The sequence below is a fragment of the Myotis brandtii genome, unplaced genomic scaffold (genome assembly GCF_000412655.1).
Source record: "Myotis brandtii unplaced genomic scaffold, ASM41265v1 scaffold44, whole genome shotgun sequence".
Taxonomy (NCBI): domain Eukaryota; kingdom Metazoa; phylum Chordata; class Mammalia; order Chiroptera; family Vespertilionidae; genus Myotis; species Myotis brandtii.
In genome coordinates, this window is record NW_005366833.1 from 1,278,006 (window position 1) to 1,297,162 (window position 19,157).

General features: G+C 37.8%; 1 protein-coding gene across 35 annotated transcripts in view; it reads left to right on the top strand.

Annotated features, from left to right (window-relative positions):
* RFX3 (regulatory factor X, 3 (influences HLA class II expression)) overlaps window positions 1-19,157 on the top strand; it is a 276,259-nt gene that overhangs the window by 119,031 nt on the left and 138,071 nt on the right. For all 35 annotated transcript variants that reach the window (XM_005874459.2, XM_014546293.1, XM_014546292.1 and 32 more), the window contains one exon: window positions 9,371-9,495. In XM_005874459.2, the coding sequence (XP_005874521.1) occupies window positions 9,379-9,495 (117 nt within the window). In that variant the 5' untranslated portion in view covers window positions 9,371-9,378. The remainder of the gene's footprint in view (window positions 1-9,370; window positions 9,496-19,157) is intronic.

Genomic DNA, 19,157 nt, shown 5'->3' on the forward strand with positions numbered 1-19,157 from the left:
ATTAATAGCATTATGTTTTACAGCAAGTATTTCCAGAATTTATGTGTGTGAACAAATTTTTTTCAAGTTTATGCACATCCACATTCACTACATTGGTTAAAAAAAATGGCAGTATTGAGAATTCAGTTCTTTAAGCTATTGTACATTTAAAGTGGAGCACATTATTTATATTAGCAGTATTATTTTACAGTATTAGAGGCCTGGTGCATGAATTCGTGCATGGGTGAGGTCCCTCGGCCTGGCTGGCGATCGGGGCGATTGGGGCTGGCCAGCCTGGGGGGAGGGACCGTGGGAGGTTGGCCAGCCGCGGGGAGGGACTGCAGGAGGTTGGCTGGCTGCAGGAGGTTGGCTGTGGAGGTGCACTGACCACCAGGGGGCAGCTCCTGCATTGAGCATTCTGCTCCTTGAGGTCAGTGCATGTCATAGCTACCCACTGATTGTCCTGTCTTAACTGTCGCTTAGGCTTTTATATATACTAGAGGCCTGGTGCATGAATTTGTGCACAGGTGGGGCCCCTAGGCCTAGCCAGCAATCAGGGCTGATCAGGGCCAGGCCAATCGGGGCCTGCTCACTGAGGTGGGGAGGGACAGGGCAAGGCAGGTTGGCCGCCGACCCCAATGAGGAAGCTGGACCTCGGCCCACCTGGGAAAGGGGTTGCATCCGCTGCCACTCACCCCCAGTTCCCCATCCCAGCCTGGGGCCCAAAGGCCCCAGTGGAGTCGGGAGAGAAGGCGACGGTCGCTGGATTGGGCGCAGAAGGAACGGACACCGACGCCACCAGCCGGCCACGGGAGGTTGACTGTGGGAGCGCACTGACCACCAAGGTCAGTGCACTGCCCCCTGGTGGTCAGTGTGCGTCATAGCAACTGGTCAACCAGTCGTTCTGTCGTGACAGTCGCTTAGGCTTTTATATATATATATATAGATAGATAGATAGATAGACTAGAGGCCCAGTGCACAAATTCATGCACGGATGGGGTCTGGCCGCCCACCCTGATGGGGGCCTATCAGGGCCGGACTGGCGTGGGGAGAGGGCACCCAGGAGGTTGGCCAGCCGGCCCCACCCCAGATTGAGGTTGAGGGGCCAATCAGGGGCTGGGCTGGCCAGGGGTGGGGGGGCTGCGGGAGGTTGGCCAGATGGGGAGGAGCTGCGGGAGGTTTTGGAGGGGGGCCAATCAGAGCCCTGATCGGGCTGGTTGGCCGCCGCAGTGTGCGTCATAGCGACTGGTTGTTCCAGTTGTTCCATCGTTCCAGTCACTTAGCTTTTGTATATATAGATTATTTTTCCTTTTTAGATGTTTTGATCTCTTTAAGTCTGTCATTAGAATAGTTAGGAACTGCAAAAGGCTCTATTCTCCACTTTTATAGAAAGAAAAACAAATGAGGCATAGAGAAAAAAATAGGAACATTTACTGTGTGGGCAAGAGAATACACATTCATTTTACTGGGCCCTTTTTTGACTTTTTAAAGGACAAAATTAATTTTTTCAAAGCAAATAGTCTTTCTGTATTATTTCCTCTATAAAATATTTTGTGAACAGGAGGTTAATGTCGGTGTCTTTTAGCCTATGATATGCCTTTCCATGCCCTGAAAATTACAGATTTGATGATTTTAGGAAATAGTATATTGATCCCACATTAGGTATATTATGGTACATAGTGTGTCTATTTGTTCAAATTTAGAACTGTTTTTTAGTGCTCCAAGTTTCCATACACTGCTTAATCTTTTTAAACTTGATTTAGCTAAAATAGCCTCACTGCTGCTATCTGTGTAGCCAAGAGGGTGCCATTATTGGAGGTAGACAGACCTAGACTTGAATCCTAGCTTTATGTCTTAATAGTTCTGTAATTCTGGGCAAGTTACTTAATTGCTAAACTCTATTTTTCTCTACCATAAAATATCCATCACATAGTAAGTGCTCAACAGATGGTAGCTATTCTTATTAATATCTCTAATAATAAAGATGATGATAATTTTATGACAACATGCTTATTGTTAATCATCTTTATATTCTAAGTGCTATTATCATTAAATACTCCATCCAGTAGTTTCTTGTAGTTCTCAGGAGTGGATTGCCCAGTAGGGAGAAACATTTATGGCTTTGTCTAATAGAATTTGCTTAAGAATCTTTCTGTATGTTGATTCATTCTCAAACCCTCCTTCCAGTAGGATACTTGTAAGTTTCCGTTTGTTTGTTTGGTTTTATTTTTCTTCTCTCTCAGCTGATGCCTGAGCACTGCCATTTTTTAACATATGTCATCGAGGTAAGACTGATTTGTTTTTTAATTCATGACCATGAGGAAGAGAAAATGCTGGATGGCCCCAGCAGTAGACTGGACAAGCACTTGGTTCTCTTTTCCCCCAGATTACCTCTGTGCCTGATGACAGCTTCTCTTAATAACTAGAATAAAATAATTCTTACACCACTTCAGTAGCTAAAGTATTTTAGCTTTATTTTTCTTCTCCAAAGAAACAGATTTTTATAATCTGAGTCAAGGTAAGAATTAGTTAAGAGAAAACCTTTGTTTGAAAAATGAAAAAAGTTACCTAGGCAACCTGTATATGTTACCATTGTACTGATTAATCATCGCCAGCATTAATCACTATCATCAGTTATCACAGGAAGATGACTGCTGAACACTCTACACTATCATCATTCCATCATTTTCTACTGATTAGTTTAGTACAAAAGATGAACTATACACAGTTATGAGGATTGCAACCTCAAACCTAAATAAAGAGGCAGAACTTTTATAATACAGAAAATCATGAATTTTCTTTTCACATCCTGTCAGTTACTTGATTTATTGTTTTGATGAAGCCCTGCGTCTTTACAATGAATAAACTTTCACAGAGGTGTATTTTAAGTAAAAAAGTCTGACTACAATCTATAGCTTAACCAATTTCTTTCATTTGTATTAGGTGAATTGGGGGAAAACCAAGTCATCATGTTTTATATTTGTTGGTAAATTAATCAGCTCAATATATTTTTGAAAAAGTTTAAAAAATTAAATTTATCATTTGAATATTTAACCATGTATATATGAAATTTCTGTAATGCTCATTTTTTTATTTTATACTAACTTTGAAAGTTGCTTAATATTTGAGTTTTTTAAGAGTTAGTATATTCTTAATATTTTTATCACCTATTCCAAAATATTCAGAAAAATATACATTTTATATTAATTTTATGTACTGAAAAGTATATATAGCAACTCCTTCCCCCAAATATGGCTCATTTTAGTTGTATAATTTAAAAAAAATTTTTCATTGCTATGGACATTATGTATATTAATATTTATTTTCTAACATTCAAGAATGCTGATGCTTAATCAGAGTTTTAGTAATAAAAATTTAATGCTGCAAAATTTGTTATGATTTTGGATCTTTCTCTGGGAAAAAACACATCAATGTTAAACTCCTTGCTGTTTCAAAAATAGTAATTTTAAATTGTAACAAAGTATTTTCCCTGCAAATAACATTCCTATGTTCTTATGTTGAAACAAGTTTCTAAGTAAATAATTTATTCTTGAATATCACATTTCAGGTGTGATTTATTTTTACTACACCTAAGTGACTATCATAATTTTGGTTAATTTGTTTCAAGTAGGAATTGGAATTAACATTTATTTTCCTATACTAAGGAAAAAGAAAGGAAATTCTCCATTGCACTTGAAAATTAAATTACAAATTTTATTTTTTATACTGAATTAAAACCTAATTCCTCAGTGCAAAAAATGTTAGTGTAATAAACTTTGCAGACTTTGCTTTTTTGGAAAGCTAATTATTTCAGGATGAAAAAAACAATAAAAATTAGGTGGATATTACTTATTTTTAAGCTAGCAGTTATATAATTCTGTTTGATAAGTAATTGATTAGGTCAGACTATTAAACCATTTAATTTGGCATGTACATTGTATGTGATAAAAGGAATCCAACTGTGAATTTGAGTATATTAAATAATCTTCAGTAAGTACCACAAAGAACATTTGAATGCCTTGAAACTTGCAATAATACATGTTTGTTCCAAACACGTTTGCTTTGCCTAGGTTTTGCCTATCTGGTTGAAGAAATGCTAATCTTGTCGCATTCAGCAGCTGGGTTTTTTCCATATTCTTTTCCTTCTCCTAGGGGTTAATTAGCCTTCTTTCAAAATGTGGCCTATTTAGCTGTAGATTCACATGATTCAGCCAGAGCAGGCTGTACAAAGCAGAACCGTTAACAGGAGGGTGTGTCCAACTGCTTAATTAGCCAGAATAAAAAGGTCCTTTGTCAAACAAGCATCTGTTGCTCTTGACACACCTGACAGCCACATTAGGCAAGGATGACTAGACTGAAATTGTGCATGTCTCTCCTGCAAGACTATACAACTCATTTACATATGGGCTCCATCATGGACAAACTGCAGGGGTGTATTTAGCTTATCAAAATGGATTAATGTGACTGCATTTGTGGCTGATAAACAAATATCACTTGAAAGGAGGCTGTGAAGGAACTAAACGAACCAAATTACTCCCAAACATAAACAAAGCACCAGAAACCACTGCCAGATGAATGGGAACACTTCAAATGTGTACACAAACCTTTATGCTGAGTCTAAAACAAAACCTACAAGTAACTCATGCTAAGACACTACCCTCATGTGATGATCCTGGCTCTACAGAAATGTTGGAAAGCTACCAGAATACTCTGAATGTGTCAGTGGGTTTAAATGATCTGTTGAGCAAAATTTGGCAGGAGGGTTATATTCCTCAAACATACTTTAACATTCTCTAATTGATCTGCTGTTAAATTAGGTCTTCAGAATTAATCAGTTAGAATGCCTCTGGAAAAATACTTACCAGTTGAGTTTTATTATGGCCTCAGTAGAAAGAGAGAATAGTTCGTAATTCAATGTCAGAGAGAGAAGGATGTCTATCAATTGTTATTGGAAATATAGATCAAATACAGTTGATTGAAAATCCCCAAAACTTTGCTTTTCTGACCAACAGTCTTTAGCTAGCTTTTCATTTGGAACCCTTGTCATCATCATGATATGGCAAAGTAAATATATGTATTGGTAACATCATGGGTGTAGGAGTTCTGAAAAACTAGGTTTGAATTCAGGCCCTTCTCCTAAAAAACTGTGTGGCTTTTAGCAAGTTATTGAATCCATTTGTGCCTCAGTTTCCTCATTCATTAAGTGGAAATAATAACATTTCCATTACTGGGGGTCTTCTGAGGATAAAATAATAAGTACTTCAAGCACTTAACATATTGTGTGGTACCTGGAAAAGACTTGTTAAATGAGAGAACTAATTATGGTAGGACTTTTTGAGGCAATCTCTGGAAGGGATGTGATTGAGACCCTCTCAACGCATGAGGCCTAGGCAAAAAGAGCCTCTTTCTTAGTGTCAAGGAAGACAATGAAATCAGAAGATAATGAAGTTGGTCTATTAAGGAAAAATGAAGACAGAACTGAGAGTCAAGTTTGTCAATTAGTATGACTCTATAATCCAGGAGCCAAGAAGATTAGAGGGTGATCAGTAACCTGAGAGTAAACAGAAGATAATCTGGAACAATTATTTGGTTGTTCTGGATTATACCATAGTTTTGATGTGGTGTATACTTAGATCCAAAGGCTGGATGGAAAGTTCTCTGTGACGCTCTAAGTTACATATGACTTCATTTTCTATCCCTCTTATTTTCCCACTCAGTTCAGTAAAGGTTGCTTCTATTGAACAGTTGGGGTCCTTACCCTTTTTCACTCTAAAAGTTCACCAGCTTGCTTGCTTCACTTCTATCTGTGCAATGTCTATTATAAAACTCCATCTTGGTCCAGTAGTTTAGTGAATGAGCTTTAGTGTTATGTCCAAACCCTCCTTTTTACTTCCATTTGTTTGACTTTGGTTAAGTGACTTACCATCTCTGAGGCCTTAGTTGACTCATATGTAAAATCAGGAAAATTATAGTTCCAATCATTTAGTAACACATTTCTATTAGTAAAGTGGCCAAAGTGTGAGTATTTCTCTTTTGTACAAAAGTAGTAAACCAGTATAAATGTTATCAATTTTGTCTTAAACCCAGAAAGTAATTTTCAGTCTGGATTTGTAGGACTAAGTTTCAGGTCACCCCAAAAGGTGTCATGAACTCAAATGCCTATCGAGGCCAGGCAAGTGAATGAGTTGCACCATTTAAATAATTTGCCTATAAAACATATAATATAGGTTTTTCCTTTTCTACATTTTCAGATTTTTCAAGAGAATCTGGAAATTTGGTTTTTAATGCAAAGTTTTCTGATTTTTAAATGTTGGCAATTAAGAATTTTAACTTGTAGTAACTCTGAGTAAAAGCCTACTTATGGAGTCTAATATAGTCCATAGGATGCTGATTTCCAAATCTATGCCTTTTATCTTGTGACTAGAGGCCCGGTGCATGGGATTCATGCACTGGTGGGGGGCATGGCCTGTGGGGTTCGGTCCGCTGTGGGAGCGCAGCTCATCCAGGTCAGCCAAGCGGCTGTGGACCTGCCCTCTGAGCAGCTGCTCCCTGGTCCGGCATCTTCGATTGAGTCGGAACACTCACCTCTCCAGTGGACCCGGTTGGGGCCGGGCTCAGGGATAATAGCACTGAGAGGCAGCGGAGTAGGCCTCAGTCCCGCAGCAGCCACAAACCCGCCTCCCAGCCTTCGGGGTCAACTCTGAGCCCGCGGCAGTGCTGTGTAGCCTGTAGGCATCCAGAGGAGGTGGCAGGGAGTGAGGAAGAAGAGGAGCTTGGGGCGAGGAGGTTCCTGCCTGTCCGCCCGGGGTTCGCAATGGGAGCAGCTGCTCATCCTGGTCAACTGAGCAGCACTCCCACTGCGGTAGCACACTGACCACCAGGGGGCAGCTCCTGCATTGAGGGTGTGCCCCTTGGTGGTCAGTGCACATCATAGTTACTGGTCGTAGTGGTCGTTCTGGTCGTTCCGCCGTTTGATCACTGGGCTTTTGTTAGATAAGATAAGCTCTCCAGGGTGCTTTATTAAGAACCCTTAAGAATTGCTTTAAAAGTACGTTTTAATTTTTAAAGAGGCCTCCATTCTTTATATTCTTACTAGAGGCCTGGTGCATGAATTCATGCATAGGTAGGGTCCAGCCAGCCAGCCCTAATTGGGGCCAATCAGGCCCGGCTGGCGCGGGGGTTGGCCGGCTGGCCCACCCCAATCAGAGTGAGATGGGCCTATCAGGGGCGGGGCCAGCCAGGGGGTTGGGTCCGCAGGCAGTTGGCTGCTAACCCCACCCCCTGGTCACACTCCCAGTTGAACTCCCGGTTGGAGGGGACACTTTGCATATTAGCCTTTTATTATATAGGATTCTTATGTTTGGTCTAAAATATTGGATGTCAAAGTATGGGTCATATACCAAAAATGGCTGTGTAGGCTGGTCTGTAATACAACATAGTACAGACACATGAGAGAACCTAGATTAAGCTCCCAGCCAGCATTGGTAGAAATAGGAGGGAATTTTAATGAGAGTACTTTACTGTAAGAAACTCATCCATCCTTGATTGAGCAGCTTAAGGAAGAAGCCATAATTGACAACCCTGTCTTCCTCTTTTGTATACTGCTCTGACAAAGGCCACAGCCTGTCTTGCATTTGGGAGGTGGGACTAAAGATAATATCTAACATCTGGTTCATTCCTCATTCCCTACAGAAAGACATCACTTTACTCTCACTAATAGCTCCTCTGCTGTAGCACAAATGGCATAGATAGCCTATAAATATGGAACGAATCAAAGGATGCTGGATTTTGAATTTTTAGCTTCTTTTTTTGGAGCTGAACATTAGATGATGCAAATAAATGGGGTGGTAGCCATAGTCTCTATCATTCCTTCTGTTGAAGTTCCTAGGCACCTTCACTCTGTGCCTGAGGTTCCTCATCTGTAAATGGAGATTATAGTCATACCAGCAATATTGGATTGTTACATGGGTTAATTTATTTAAGAATTAACATGTAAAGCATTTAGAAGATTCCTTAGCATATGTTAAACATGCAGTGAGTGTTAGCTGTTGCTGCTTATCTTTTGTATGTGCTAAGGTTTATTGTGCTGCTTCAGGGTTTTGACTAACAAAAGAATAAGAATAATTACCTGAAGTGATGCCAATGTCAAGGTCTAGAAAGAAAAGCAAGCACAGATTCAAAGTAAAGAGGCCTAATCCCACATCTATTCCTGTCACCTGAATGAATCTGTTAACCTCTTTGGGTTTTGGTTTCCTCATTTATAAAATAAGAAGAGTAGATTAGATGTCTTCAGAGGTCCATTTGTAAAACTGAATGAGATGATAGAAAAGTTTGGGGGGAAATTTGGAAGAGGTCATGCTGTAACAAAAGATGCTGAGAGGGGTTAATTTTCTACTTGAAAGAACTGAATATGCTTTCAGAATTTTCTTAGGGAAAATTAATGTTCACCATATTGTTCACAGATTTAAACCATAATGCAGTATTTTTCTTAGGCTACCAATTAAATATTGTTTGTCTCCCCCTTCCCCCCCACTCCCCGGAAAGAAAATTAGAATTTTTGTTCCTGCTCAATAGCAAAGAAATGAATATTTAATCTTTTGTCTATATAAGTAGCACAAGGGAATGCCAAGGCCAGGAAGTCTGAGAAACCACACTTGTTAGCGTACATGCTGTAAAATTTAATCCTGTGTTAGTAGGTCAGACATGTGAGAACTGAAAAATGTGCTGTTTTGAATTGTGAATGACAAAGATAATATTTCAGGTCTTTGTTTACAAATCTCATTTATGTAATAGTTGTCTTACCTATCTTTCAAATTGATGTTTGTATATAATTAAACTTTGATTTTAGTACCATATCATATCACAGGATGAGAAAATTAGTTAGGTTGGTGCTTCGGCTAAGTTTAGGGTATATCAGTTGGTTTTTGGATATATACTAATTTTTTTTAGATCAGTGAATAGCAAGTTTAAAAGTTGGGAAGGACCTTATAAGTAGTTTTTCCTAAATTGTACATCTCTGGTGACATCCTAATAATCTATCAAAGGGTTTAGAAAGTATGGTTTGTAACATATTTGCATACAGTTAAGGTTTATGTTCTGAGAATTGAGTATTGAGTATCTTGACATAATTTTGGGCTATAGTTTATAAATAGTTGAAACACTTTATAACAGATGAGCCCTAACTAAGGAAGGTACTAGGATTAGTAATTTTCTGTATTTAAAAAGTGGTCAAAATAACTATAAGTATGCATGGACTATCATGACAGTATGTTGGGGTAAGAAGTTTTCGAAGAGTTGAAAGTTAGTCTCAGTAATGCTGCTAGCAAATGTAATGCTTCTAGTCATGCAAAGAGAGCTTTTTAAACTTTATTTCTATTTTAATATATTTCAGAGACCATCATGCAGACATCAGAGACTGGGTCGGACACAGGTTCGACAGTGACTTTACAGACATCTGTGGCTAGTCAAGCAGCAGTGCCTACACAGGTGGTACAGCAAGTACCAGTACAGCAACAGGTAAGGAGCTGCTGTTGTCAGAGCAGATGCTGTGCCTTTCATTGTGCAGACCCTTCAACATGACTGTGTTCAAAAATGATTTGGGTTGTCCTTTCTGGCACAGAGGGTGCTAAGATAGGCCTAGTTCAGTTCATGGGTTAATTCAGCACATGTTTCTTGAGCACTTCCTGGATATTCTAGATTCTTTTTTGCTAGACTGTAGGGATACCACAGTAAATACTCAAACTATAATTCCTATTCTGAAAGAGCCTCTTAAATCTTAAAGAGAACATTTGTTTCTGACTTGACCACCCTAAGGAGATTTTAGTCTCCTCTTCTCCCCTCGCTGTTCTTTATCACAACTTCCTATTTTTTTCATATTGAAATGTCAGCAATCATGTTTTTCTGTAATTGCCTCACAGCAGTACTTAATAAAGGAGAAGATGGATGTACCTTGTAGGCAGAGATTTTGCCTTTGTGATATTTTAGAAAGTGCCTGGGTGACTGATAAATACTTTTTAATGAAAATTAAATTATCTTAAAGGTCTGGAGGTCTGATTCATTCCATTTAAAAAATTGAGAATGAATTCCTCATCACATGTTTACTACAGGGCTTATTCATACTCGACACTTGGCTTGTTTTGGAAAGATACTGACAAAATAATGCTATTCATGCCAGCTAATAAATAGTTCTGCATGTGGGTTGTGAACACATTGGCCTGTCATTTCTTCTAAAGAGTGGCGAGAAAATAAGTGAGAAAGATTATGTCACAGAGTATGTTGAAATATGAGATTTTCTCATAATTTCTTCGTATCAAGGAGAATCTTTAGCAAATGTTGCTCTTACAGTTATAAACAAGTAGTTAGGGAGAGGGATATTTTGTCTTAAATGATAGATAGAGGGATTCAAGGTTATATTTTTCAAAAGATAGAAGTTGGTGTGGCAGGGAGAGTGCTAGAATCAAGAAGGTTCTTTGAGTCAGGATATTTTGTTTTTAGCACACCCTCTTTCTGGTCTCTATCATACACACACACACACACACACACACACACACACACACACTCTTACACTTACAGTATTAGTTGAACTATATGTAATTGTGATCTATAAAACCAACAGTTTCATACGATTCGATCTATTAATTGTGTTTCTTACCTTTCTTATCTTTATTTTTCACCATTAAAAAATGAGTCTACCCAAAATGGTGTTTTAAAAGCCTCGGGTATTATTGATGTCATCACTAATTTCTGGATGCTGAACATTTTTCAGGAAAAGGTGCTTATGACATGTTGCCCAAAGAGCAAGTGGAGAACAATTAGTTAGGACAGTATTATATAGAATTTTAAAAAGATAACCTATGAATATTAAGCAAATGTTGAACAATTACACTCACTCTGGTTGGATTTTTGTCTCATTTATGGAAGAAGAATGGCCATGGAAGTGTCTATTTCTTACAGTAATGTGGTGGACATCACATTTCTATCCCCAGAAGGTGCCCTCTTGAGACATTGAAATGTCTGTAAGACACATACCTGCCCCTCTCTCCTTGCCTCTCTTTCCTTCCTCCCTTCCTCCCTTCCTCTCTTTCTTCTTCTTAAAAAATCTTTTTATTGAGTTTAGATATCATCAGATAATTACTACAGGTCCTATATAGTAGTTTAAAAAGTCAAATAGTTCAACATGTTATTTAAAAAAATACACAAATAAACAGTCCTCAACCTCCTTCTCATCCCATGTCCCTCTCCTCAGAGGCAACTACTTTTGCCTCTTTCTACCTATTATTTTGATATGTATTTCCATGTTTTCAAAAATAGTACTTATTTTACTGTTTTTTTAAATATATATTTTTATTGATTTCAGAGAGGAAGGGAGAGGGAGAGAGAAATAGAAACATCAATGATGTGAGAAAAATCATTGATCGGCTGGCTGCCTTTTTCATGTCCCCATTGGGGAGCAAGCCTGCAACCCGGTATGTGCCCTGATAGGGAATGGAACCATGACCTCCTCCTGGTTCATAGGTCGACACTCAACCACTGAGCCATGGTGGCTGGGCTATTTTATTTTTGTGTGTGTATTTTAGTATAAAGTATTATCTTATCATATCCCTCTTTCTGGTCCCTAACACACACACACACACACGCACACATGCACACACGCACACACACACATTTTCCATCCCTTAAGCTCCCAGTATAATAGGTTACCTATATGCATTTTTAATCTACAAAAACAACAGTTTCATATGTTTCAACCTAATAGTATATTTTAATTTTGGTAGACCATTACTCAATACTTATATTTCCTTTATATATATGAATGCTATATAAATCTAGCCATATAGTGAGCTGTGTTTATCTTCCTTTCCTACTTGCTGGATTTAATGATCAGATGTTTTCTTAAAGAAGTCTCTCAGCCCTGACCGGTTTGGCTCAGTGGATAGAGCGTCGGCCTGCGGACTCAAGGGTCCCAGGTTCGATTCCGGTCAAAGGCATGTACCTTGGTTGTGGGCACATCCCCAGCGGGGGGTGTGCAGGAGGCAGCTGACCGATGTTTCTCTCTCATCGATGTTTCTAACTCTCTATCCCTCTCCCTTCCTCTCTGTAAAAAATCAATAAAATATATTAAAAAAAAAAAAGAAGTCTCTCAGCATTTTGACTTGCTCCAGTCTGCATTTAGTGCCTGTTGCTCAGCTGGAATCTCCTTTGCCATCATCCTGGTATTTTCTTAGGTTGGCTTTCCTGTTCCCTGGCTCAGTGTCTTAAATTCTTTCTTGATTTGCTTGAGCACAACTTCCAGTAACATCCTAAGAAATGGTAAATGTTTTGAGCTCTTATGTATCTGAGAGAGAATTTATTTATCAGTTGTTTTGTAGTTGAATGGGTATAGAGTTTTGGTTTGGAAATAATTTTTTTTTTCAGAATTTTGAAAGGATTTCCATGGAAAAGTGAAACACTATTCTAATTCCTGATCGTTTGTGATTTATTTTTCTCTCTGAAAGTTTATGGAATGTCTTAAATCCCAGTTTCTTGATATTTATGATGTTGTGTCTTGATGTGGGTATGTTTATACATTGTGTCTTGAAGCTGGAACCTTGATGGTCCTATTCAATCAGAACATTCATGTTCTTCAGTTCTGGCAGATTTTCTTCAGTGTTTTCATTTATGATTAACTCATCACTTCTTCTAACATAGTTGTAATTTTCAAGAGCTTTTTAAAAATTTCCTGTGCCTTTTCATAACATCATATTTTATTTCCTTTTAAGTTGTTGATGTTTTTTCTCTGTTATATAGTCAGATTCAAGCTACTTTTTTTTTTGTCTCTGTCATTCATTTTAGAAGCTTTTCTCAGATAATCTTTGGATGTTTATTCATATTTAAAATTTGAGAGTAAAAGGCTGGTTTGAATGCATGATTAGGTATGGTTGACTTTAGTATATTAGTGTTATATTCTGGGCTTTTTAACTAGGGACCCTCTTATACTGGTCATATTTTTAAAAAAGACTTCTCTCGCTTCTTGCCTAGTGGATGAATGCTTGGCTCCTAGGAGCTGAGTAGGGGAAAACAGTTGCGTGTTTCTTGTACTAATTCACTTAATCCTTCTTTTTCATATGGTATCAACATCACCTCTGCTTAGTCTTCCTCAGAGATTAAATAAAAAATAAAACACACTTGTACCAAAGTTGTGGAAGTCAGTCACCTGTGCTATAGAGTTGATGAAGGGTATCTGCTTGCTTCTTAAATAAAATCACTTTTTATGTTAGATACATATATTGAAAACCAAAAATGAAATTGCTATCAGAAGAAAAAACCAGTATCACCAGCCATAAATAAAAGATTACATATACATACACTTTGTTCATGTCCTCAGAAAAAATATCATGTACAGGTGGACCACACTTTGGAAAACGTTGTATTCTGCCATGTGGCTTGTTCAAAAGGCGTATTTTTCAGTTCCTCAATTTATCTTTTTCCTTTTGGACACTCAAGGCAGGTGATACATCCCCTTATACCAAGCAAAGAGCTGAGAACTCTCATTTTCTTTTTGTCAACAGTGTTTTATATAATGGATTAGTATGATATTTGTCTGGGGATGGCCATTCAGTTGTCCTTCCAGGATTATTTAGAAGCATTGCTTTCTCCTTTGTAATTTTTTCCCCACCAGAACAGTGTTATGTTTGAAGCTCCTTGATGCAGTCCAGTGGTCCCTGTGGTTGTAAATGGTCTGTAACTGATGAGATTAGTGCTACAGTAATTTCTTATTACCCTAACTTGTCTATAATTTTTGTTTTGTTAATGTGCTAATGGCATCTTGAGTGTTTAAACTGTACTAGAATACCTTTAAAATCTTCTAGCTTTTGTCACTGACCCACAATGCGTTTGAAATTATGGCATTGATGTCAAAGGTAGTTACTTCTGTTGATTAAACTTTTCATTGTGTCTTTGCTGTGATCACTTTGATGTAAAGAGAGAGCCTACAGCTTACTTTTTAAAATGTTGAGATTTGTAAAGTTATATGTGTTGGAATATTGAGAAACCAGAACATTTTAAAATCATGATATGTAGTTCTGTTCCTTTATATTCTTAAAGGTTTTCACTTTATAATAAGTACCAAATAAAATGTTGATTCTAAAATTACTCTGTGGTTCTTCATTTATTCTCCATCATCTTAAGAACCAACTTATCACCTTTTCTTAGACAATGATTCAGGAATGGAAAATTGTGAGGAAAGTTTGTATGGTCGAGTTATTTAATACTTTATCAAAATTTCTATTTTTTGCAGTTTTTCATTAATTTGTAAAATACCATAGAATTTCAGCTTCCAAATACATTGTTTCCCAATTCACTAAAAAATGTAAAAGTATTCAAGTTCAGTATCTTGATTAGAAACTAAAATTTTGATATTACCTATCCTATTATCTTTACAAGAAGACTTTTTTGCCTGATGGGCCTTTATAGACTATGACCAGAATGAGCAATTCTTCCTTCCCTTTCCCTTGCCTTCACTGATTTGTTAGGGCTTCTTATACATTATTCTTCAAACTGGTCATTTTATGTGTAAATCTGAGGGGTCTTCTGATCCTGCTTATCCTAGAACTGAACCAGAAAATGGAAATGCCTTCTTTTTTTAAAAAAAGTATATTTTTTATTGATTTCAGAGAGAAAGGGAGAGGAACAGAGAGATAGAAACATCAGTGATGAGAGAGAATCATGGATCAGCCGCCTACTGCATGTCCCCCACTGGAGATTGAGCCCACAAGCCAGGCATGTGCCCTGATCAGGAATGAACCATGACCTCCTGGTTCATATGTCGTAGCTCAGCCACTGAGCCACGTTGAGGGTGGGAAATGCCTTCTTATTATTCCATTCTTTCCCATAGCTGGCCAGTTTAGATTCTTTGTAAAGTAGAACCTAGATAAACATCAGAACTTTTATTTTTTGTTTTCTTCTTTGGCTTCAGTTATTCCATAAATGCTGCTGACATTGAGAATAAGTCCTAAACCACCTTTAACCAGGGTTCCAAGATTTTTTTTTCCCCTTTCACGGTTCTCAGTTTTGACTGTCCTCTCAATTATGGTTCCTCCTCTCTCTACATCTCTGCTATATCCCCTTTTCCTTGAAAAGGGCCCACATCTTTTCTTTCAAAGTGGGCAAGTGTGTTGTCTGTATAATGCTTCTTCTAAACATAACATTTTAAGTGGGTGGAACCTTGGAGTTGAGGAGATTTTATTTGAGTCCAAAGGAATATTTTTTCATAGAATCTGCCAACTTTGTTTTAATTCTTTTATTATCAGATACTGCACTATAGTCTTTACATTTTCCTTCCCAGGGACTCAGTCTGTTTCTAGAAAGTCTTGGGTATGTAACTGGGACATTGAAGTCTTTTTTAATGTGATAAAAGTTCATTTCAAGATTTTATTTATATGAGAACCTTTGTTTTTATATAAATTTCTATTTAGGAAATGAATCTTTGTCTCGAATTTGAATTGTCAAAATGAATGGAATAGCTATGTGGCTATATTATTTCTTTTTGATTCTGTCAATCTATCACATATTTAGCATTTCCACATAAGTTATGATATATTCTGGAGAGTGAGTCTATTATATACCCTGTGGTCAAAAGGATAAGTGACATTTTGTTTGGAAAAGAGATCCAACCAAAATTGTCAGTTTGGTTCTATGCAAAGGGTATTCTTCAAGAAGGATATATTATAAATGAATCTTCTCCAATAGATCATGGAATATTTTTAAAATTATGCCACAGCCTTTAGGAAATAGATTTTTGGAGTCAAAGTTTTATATGAATACTCCTGAGACCCTCATCTTAGACCACAGCTTTAACAGTGGATCATTTATGTCTTCATTTTTGTTTGCCATATTCCTGTGATGTAGTATATCATCATAACCAGAAAGAAAATGTGATAGTAATATATCCATGAAGAATTCTTTTGGTGGAAGCAATGAATAGTAATTAAGGCAGAAAAAAAGATTGCCTATAATATGTTGAACCTATAATAGAATATTATTGAATCAAAATTTGATCAATAGTAACTTAAATGCGTCCCGTCGGTAGTTTGGAGAGCGAAGCATGAGGTAGTGAACCGTATCATTCTTATATCTTGCCTTCTGTTCAAGGTTAAGAGGTTTGCTTTCTGAGCATCTTAGGTCTCATAAACATGAATAGAATTCCTTTCAGTTGAGACCATTATCTCATTTAATCAACAGAATCAAAAATATTTTTCTCTGGTTTGCTCTTACTTGGGATTTGATTCCCATTGGCTTGGTTCCCTAAGGGGACAGTGTTCTCATAATTAAGACTGTGGCAGTAAAAGATGGGGTTACATTTTTAAATGAATTCCAGTTGAGTGTCTTTTTGTAAAAAAAAAACAAAAGGCAATGATTTTAGCTCTTGAAAAGCATATTTATTTTTAGAACCAGAACTGCTAGTTTTTAGTATACAATATAAAATGTAAGGTATTTCAAAGGAACATGCTGATCTACAATTAAAATAAATATTGCTTGCCCTAACCGGTTTAGCTCAATGGATAGAGCATCAGCCTGCGGACTGAAGGGTCCCGGGTTCGATTCTGGTCAATGGCATGTACCTTGGTTGCGGGCACGTCCCCAGTGAGGAGTGTGCAGGAGGCAGCTGAATCGACTTTTCTCTCTCATCGATGTTTCTAACTCTCTATCCCTCTCCCTTCCTCTCTGTGAAAAATCAATAAAATGTATTTTAAATAAATAAATAAATAAATAATAAATAAATATTGCTGTACCAATAGAATATGAAGGCCCTTTAGTTGACTATTTCTACTGAATATTTTTAAAACTAAGACCTCTACTATTTAAATAGTTGAGTAGTCATATTTTATGATTCTGTTAAGTAATTTAAAAATATTTTCTCTCTAGTATTAGATCATTGCTTGGGATACCATATTTTAAGAAGATATGCCAGACATTGTGTTAAATGTTGGTAATTTTACATGATACCTGACTATAGGAAGCTAAATTTTTAGGGAGATAGATATCCTATATAATAAAAGCCTAATATGCAAATTGACCAAATAGCAGAATGACTGGTGGAATGACCAGTTGCTATGATGCGCACTGACCACAAGGGGGCAGATGCTCAATGCAGGAGCTGTCCCAAGCCTGCAGGCCCCAGGCCAGCCAAGGCGGGTGCCAGCGGGGGGCCCCCCCGAATGCCCCACCGGTTGCCTCCCACAGAGGGAAGTGACCAGTGGGGGGCGGGGCCAGCAAGCAGGCAGCACCAGGCCAAGGCAGGTGCCAGTGGGGGCCCCGCCAGTTGCCCCACAGATCAGCCTGATGACTGGCTGGGCCTAGGGACCCTACCCGTGCATGAATTTCGTGCACTAGGCCTCTAGTTGTTATAGAATTAGACACAAAGTGCCTCAGTGTAGAAATGGGATTGTTCTTGGGAATAAGGGTCAGTAATATCTTTACCAAGGAATGACCTCTGAGCTGTGTGCTGAAGGAAATTTGGAGTTGACAAGAAAAACTGGAAGAGAATATTTTTGGGAGAGAAAAGCATGGAATAGCTCAAGGAAAATCAGGGAATCTATGCAGGGAGATGAGAGGTCTAGGAAGCGAGGGATATAGAACAATGTTGCACAAGAACCTATGGTGGGAGGTTGAGTCAAATGACCCATTGTGGTGTCTTTACATCTGTCTTTTCCCTCGTATATTTATTCTTTTCTTCTTCAGTGTATGGACAGAGCTAGACAAGATGAATAAGCTACAGCTTGGTGAGGGGCCTACTCACTGGGACTCAGAATCAAGGTAGAGTGGCAGACGTATACAGCTCATCCTGACACAGGTGTGACCATGAGAGTTATAGTGTTATGCTCTGGGAACACAGAATAAACTGCCCTTCATTCTGACTGGAAATTAATGGCCTTCAAGGTGGAGACATAACAAATTTGTAGAGAGATTAACAGTAATCTTAAATCTGCAGAACTTTCTATTTGGCCATAAGATTTCCAACATTTAGGTAATATTTTAATGAATCTCTATAGAGATCATGAAAATGTATTAGTCACTGAAACTCATTCCTTGGATTATATATATTAATGGTTAGGATACATATGCTGCAAATACTGTGAATAGTATTTATGGGATAAATAACTTTTTTGTTCTAATTTTGTTCGTGAACCTTGTATCATTACCTTGATACATTACATAGTTGTTGTCAGTGTTAATTCAAAGACTCTGAAGCTGAAAGAGATCTTAAATGTCATCTGATCCCATGGTTGTTTTTCTTGTTAACCTTTATTTTTACCTGAGTTGCTTTAACCTTTGGACTATTGTGAGTAGTGTTGATATGAACATAGGTGTACAAGTATCTCTTTGAGACCCTGTTTTCAATTCTTTTGGATATATGCCCAGAATTGGAATTGCTTTGGATCATATGGTATTTCTATTTTTAATTTTTTGAGGAACTGCCATACTTTTTCATAGTCACTGCACCACTTTACATTCCTACCAACAGTGCACAAGGGTTCCAATTTCTCCACATCCTCATCATCACTTGTTGTTTTCTTTTTTTGATAGTAGTCATCCTAGCAAGTACAAGGGGCTACCCATTTTTTTAAAGTCCATTTCTTTTCTTTTTTTCTCTCCTCCTGATCTTTACCCTCCCCTGCTCTCTTTCCTCTCTACCTATTCCTTACTTCTCCCTCCCTCCCACTCTTTGTCTTTCCCTTCCTTCTTCTCTCCTCCCTCCCTCTCTTCCTCTTTCTACTAGACAGGTCTATTTGTAAAACTGTTATTTCTAGAACTGCTTTGAAGGAATGGGTTTGGTAAACCTATAGCTTCACTTTCGCCCCTCTTCTTTATTCCTGAAGTGATGAGGAGGAGAACAGAAGAGAAACATGGATCTATTTTGACTTTCTTATTTTAAGATTGAGGAAACTGAGACCCAGAAAAATAAAGTGAGTTGGCCACAGCCACACAGAAAATTAGGACTAGAATTCCTAACTTACTATTTAATCATAGGGATCAAAGAATCATGAGAGATCTTTAATAATTATTTTCTGAAAAAGATGGTTAGTTTTCTCGAGGTTATCTGTTTTGTAGCTTAATAATTTCTGAAGTGTGGGATGTGAAATTATTTTAAGTTGATAAGATGGACTCCAGGTTGTTTTGGGAAAGAGCTTTAAGAAAAC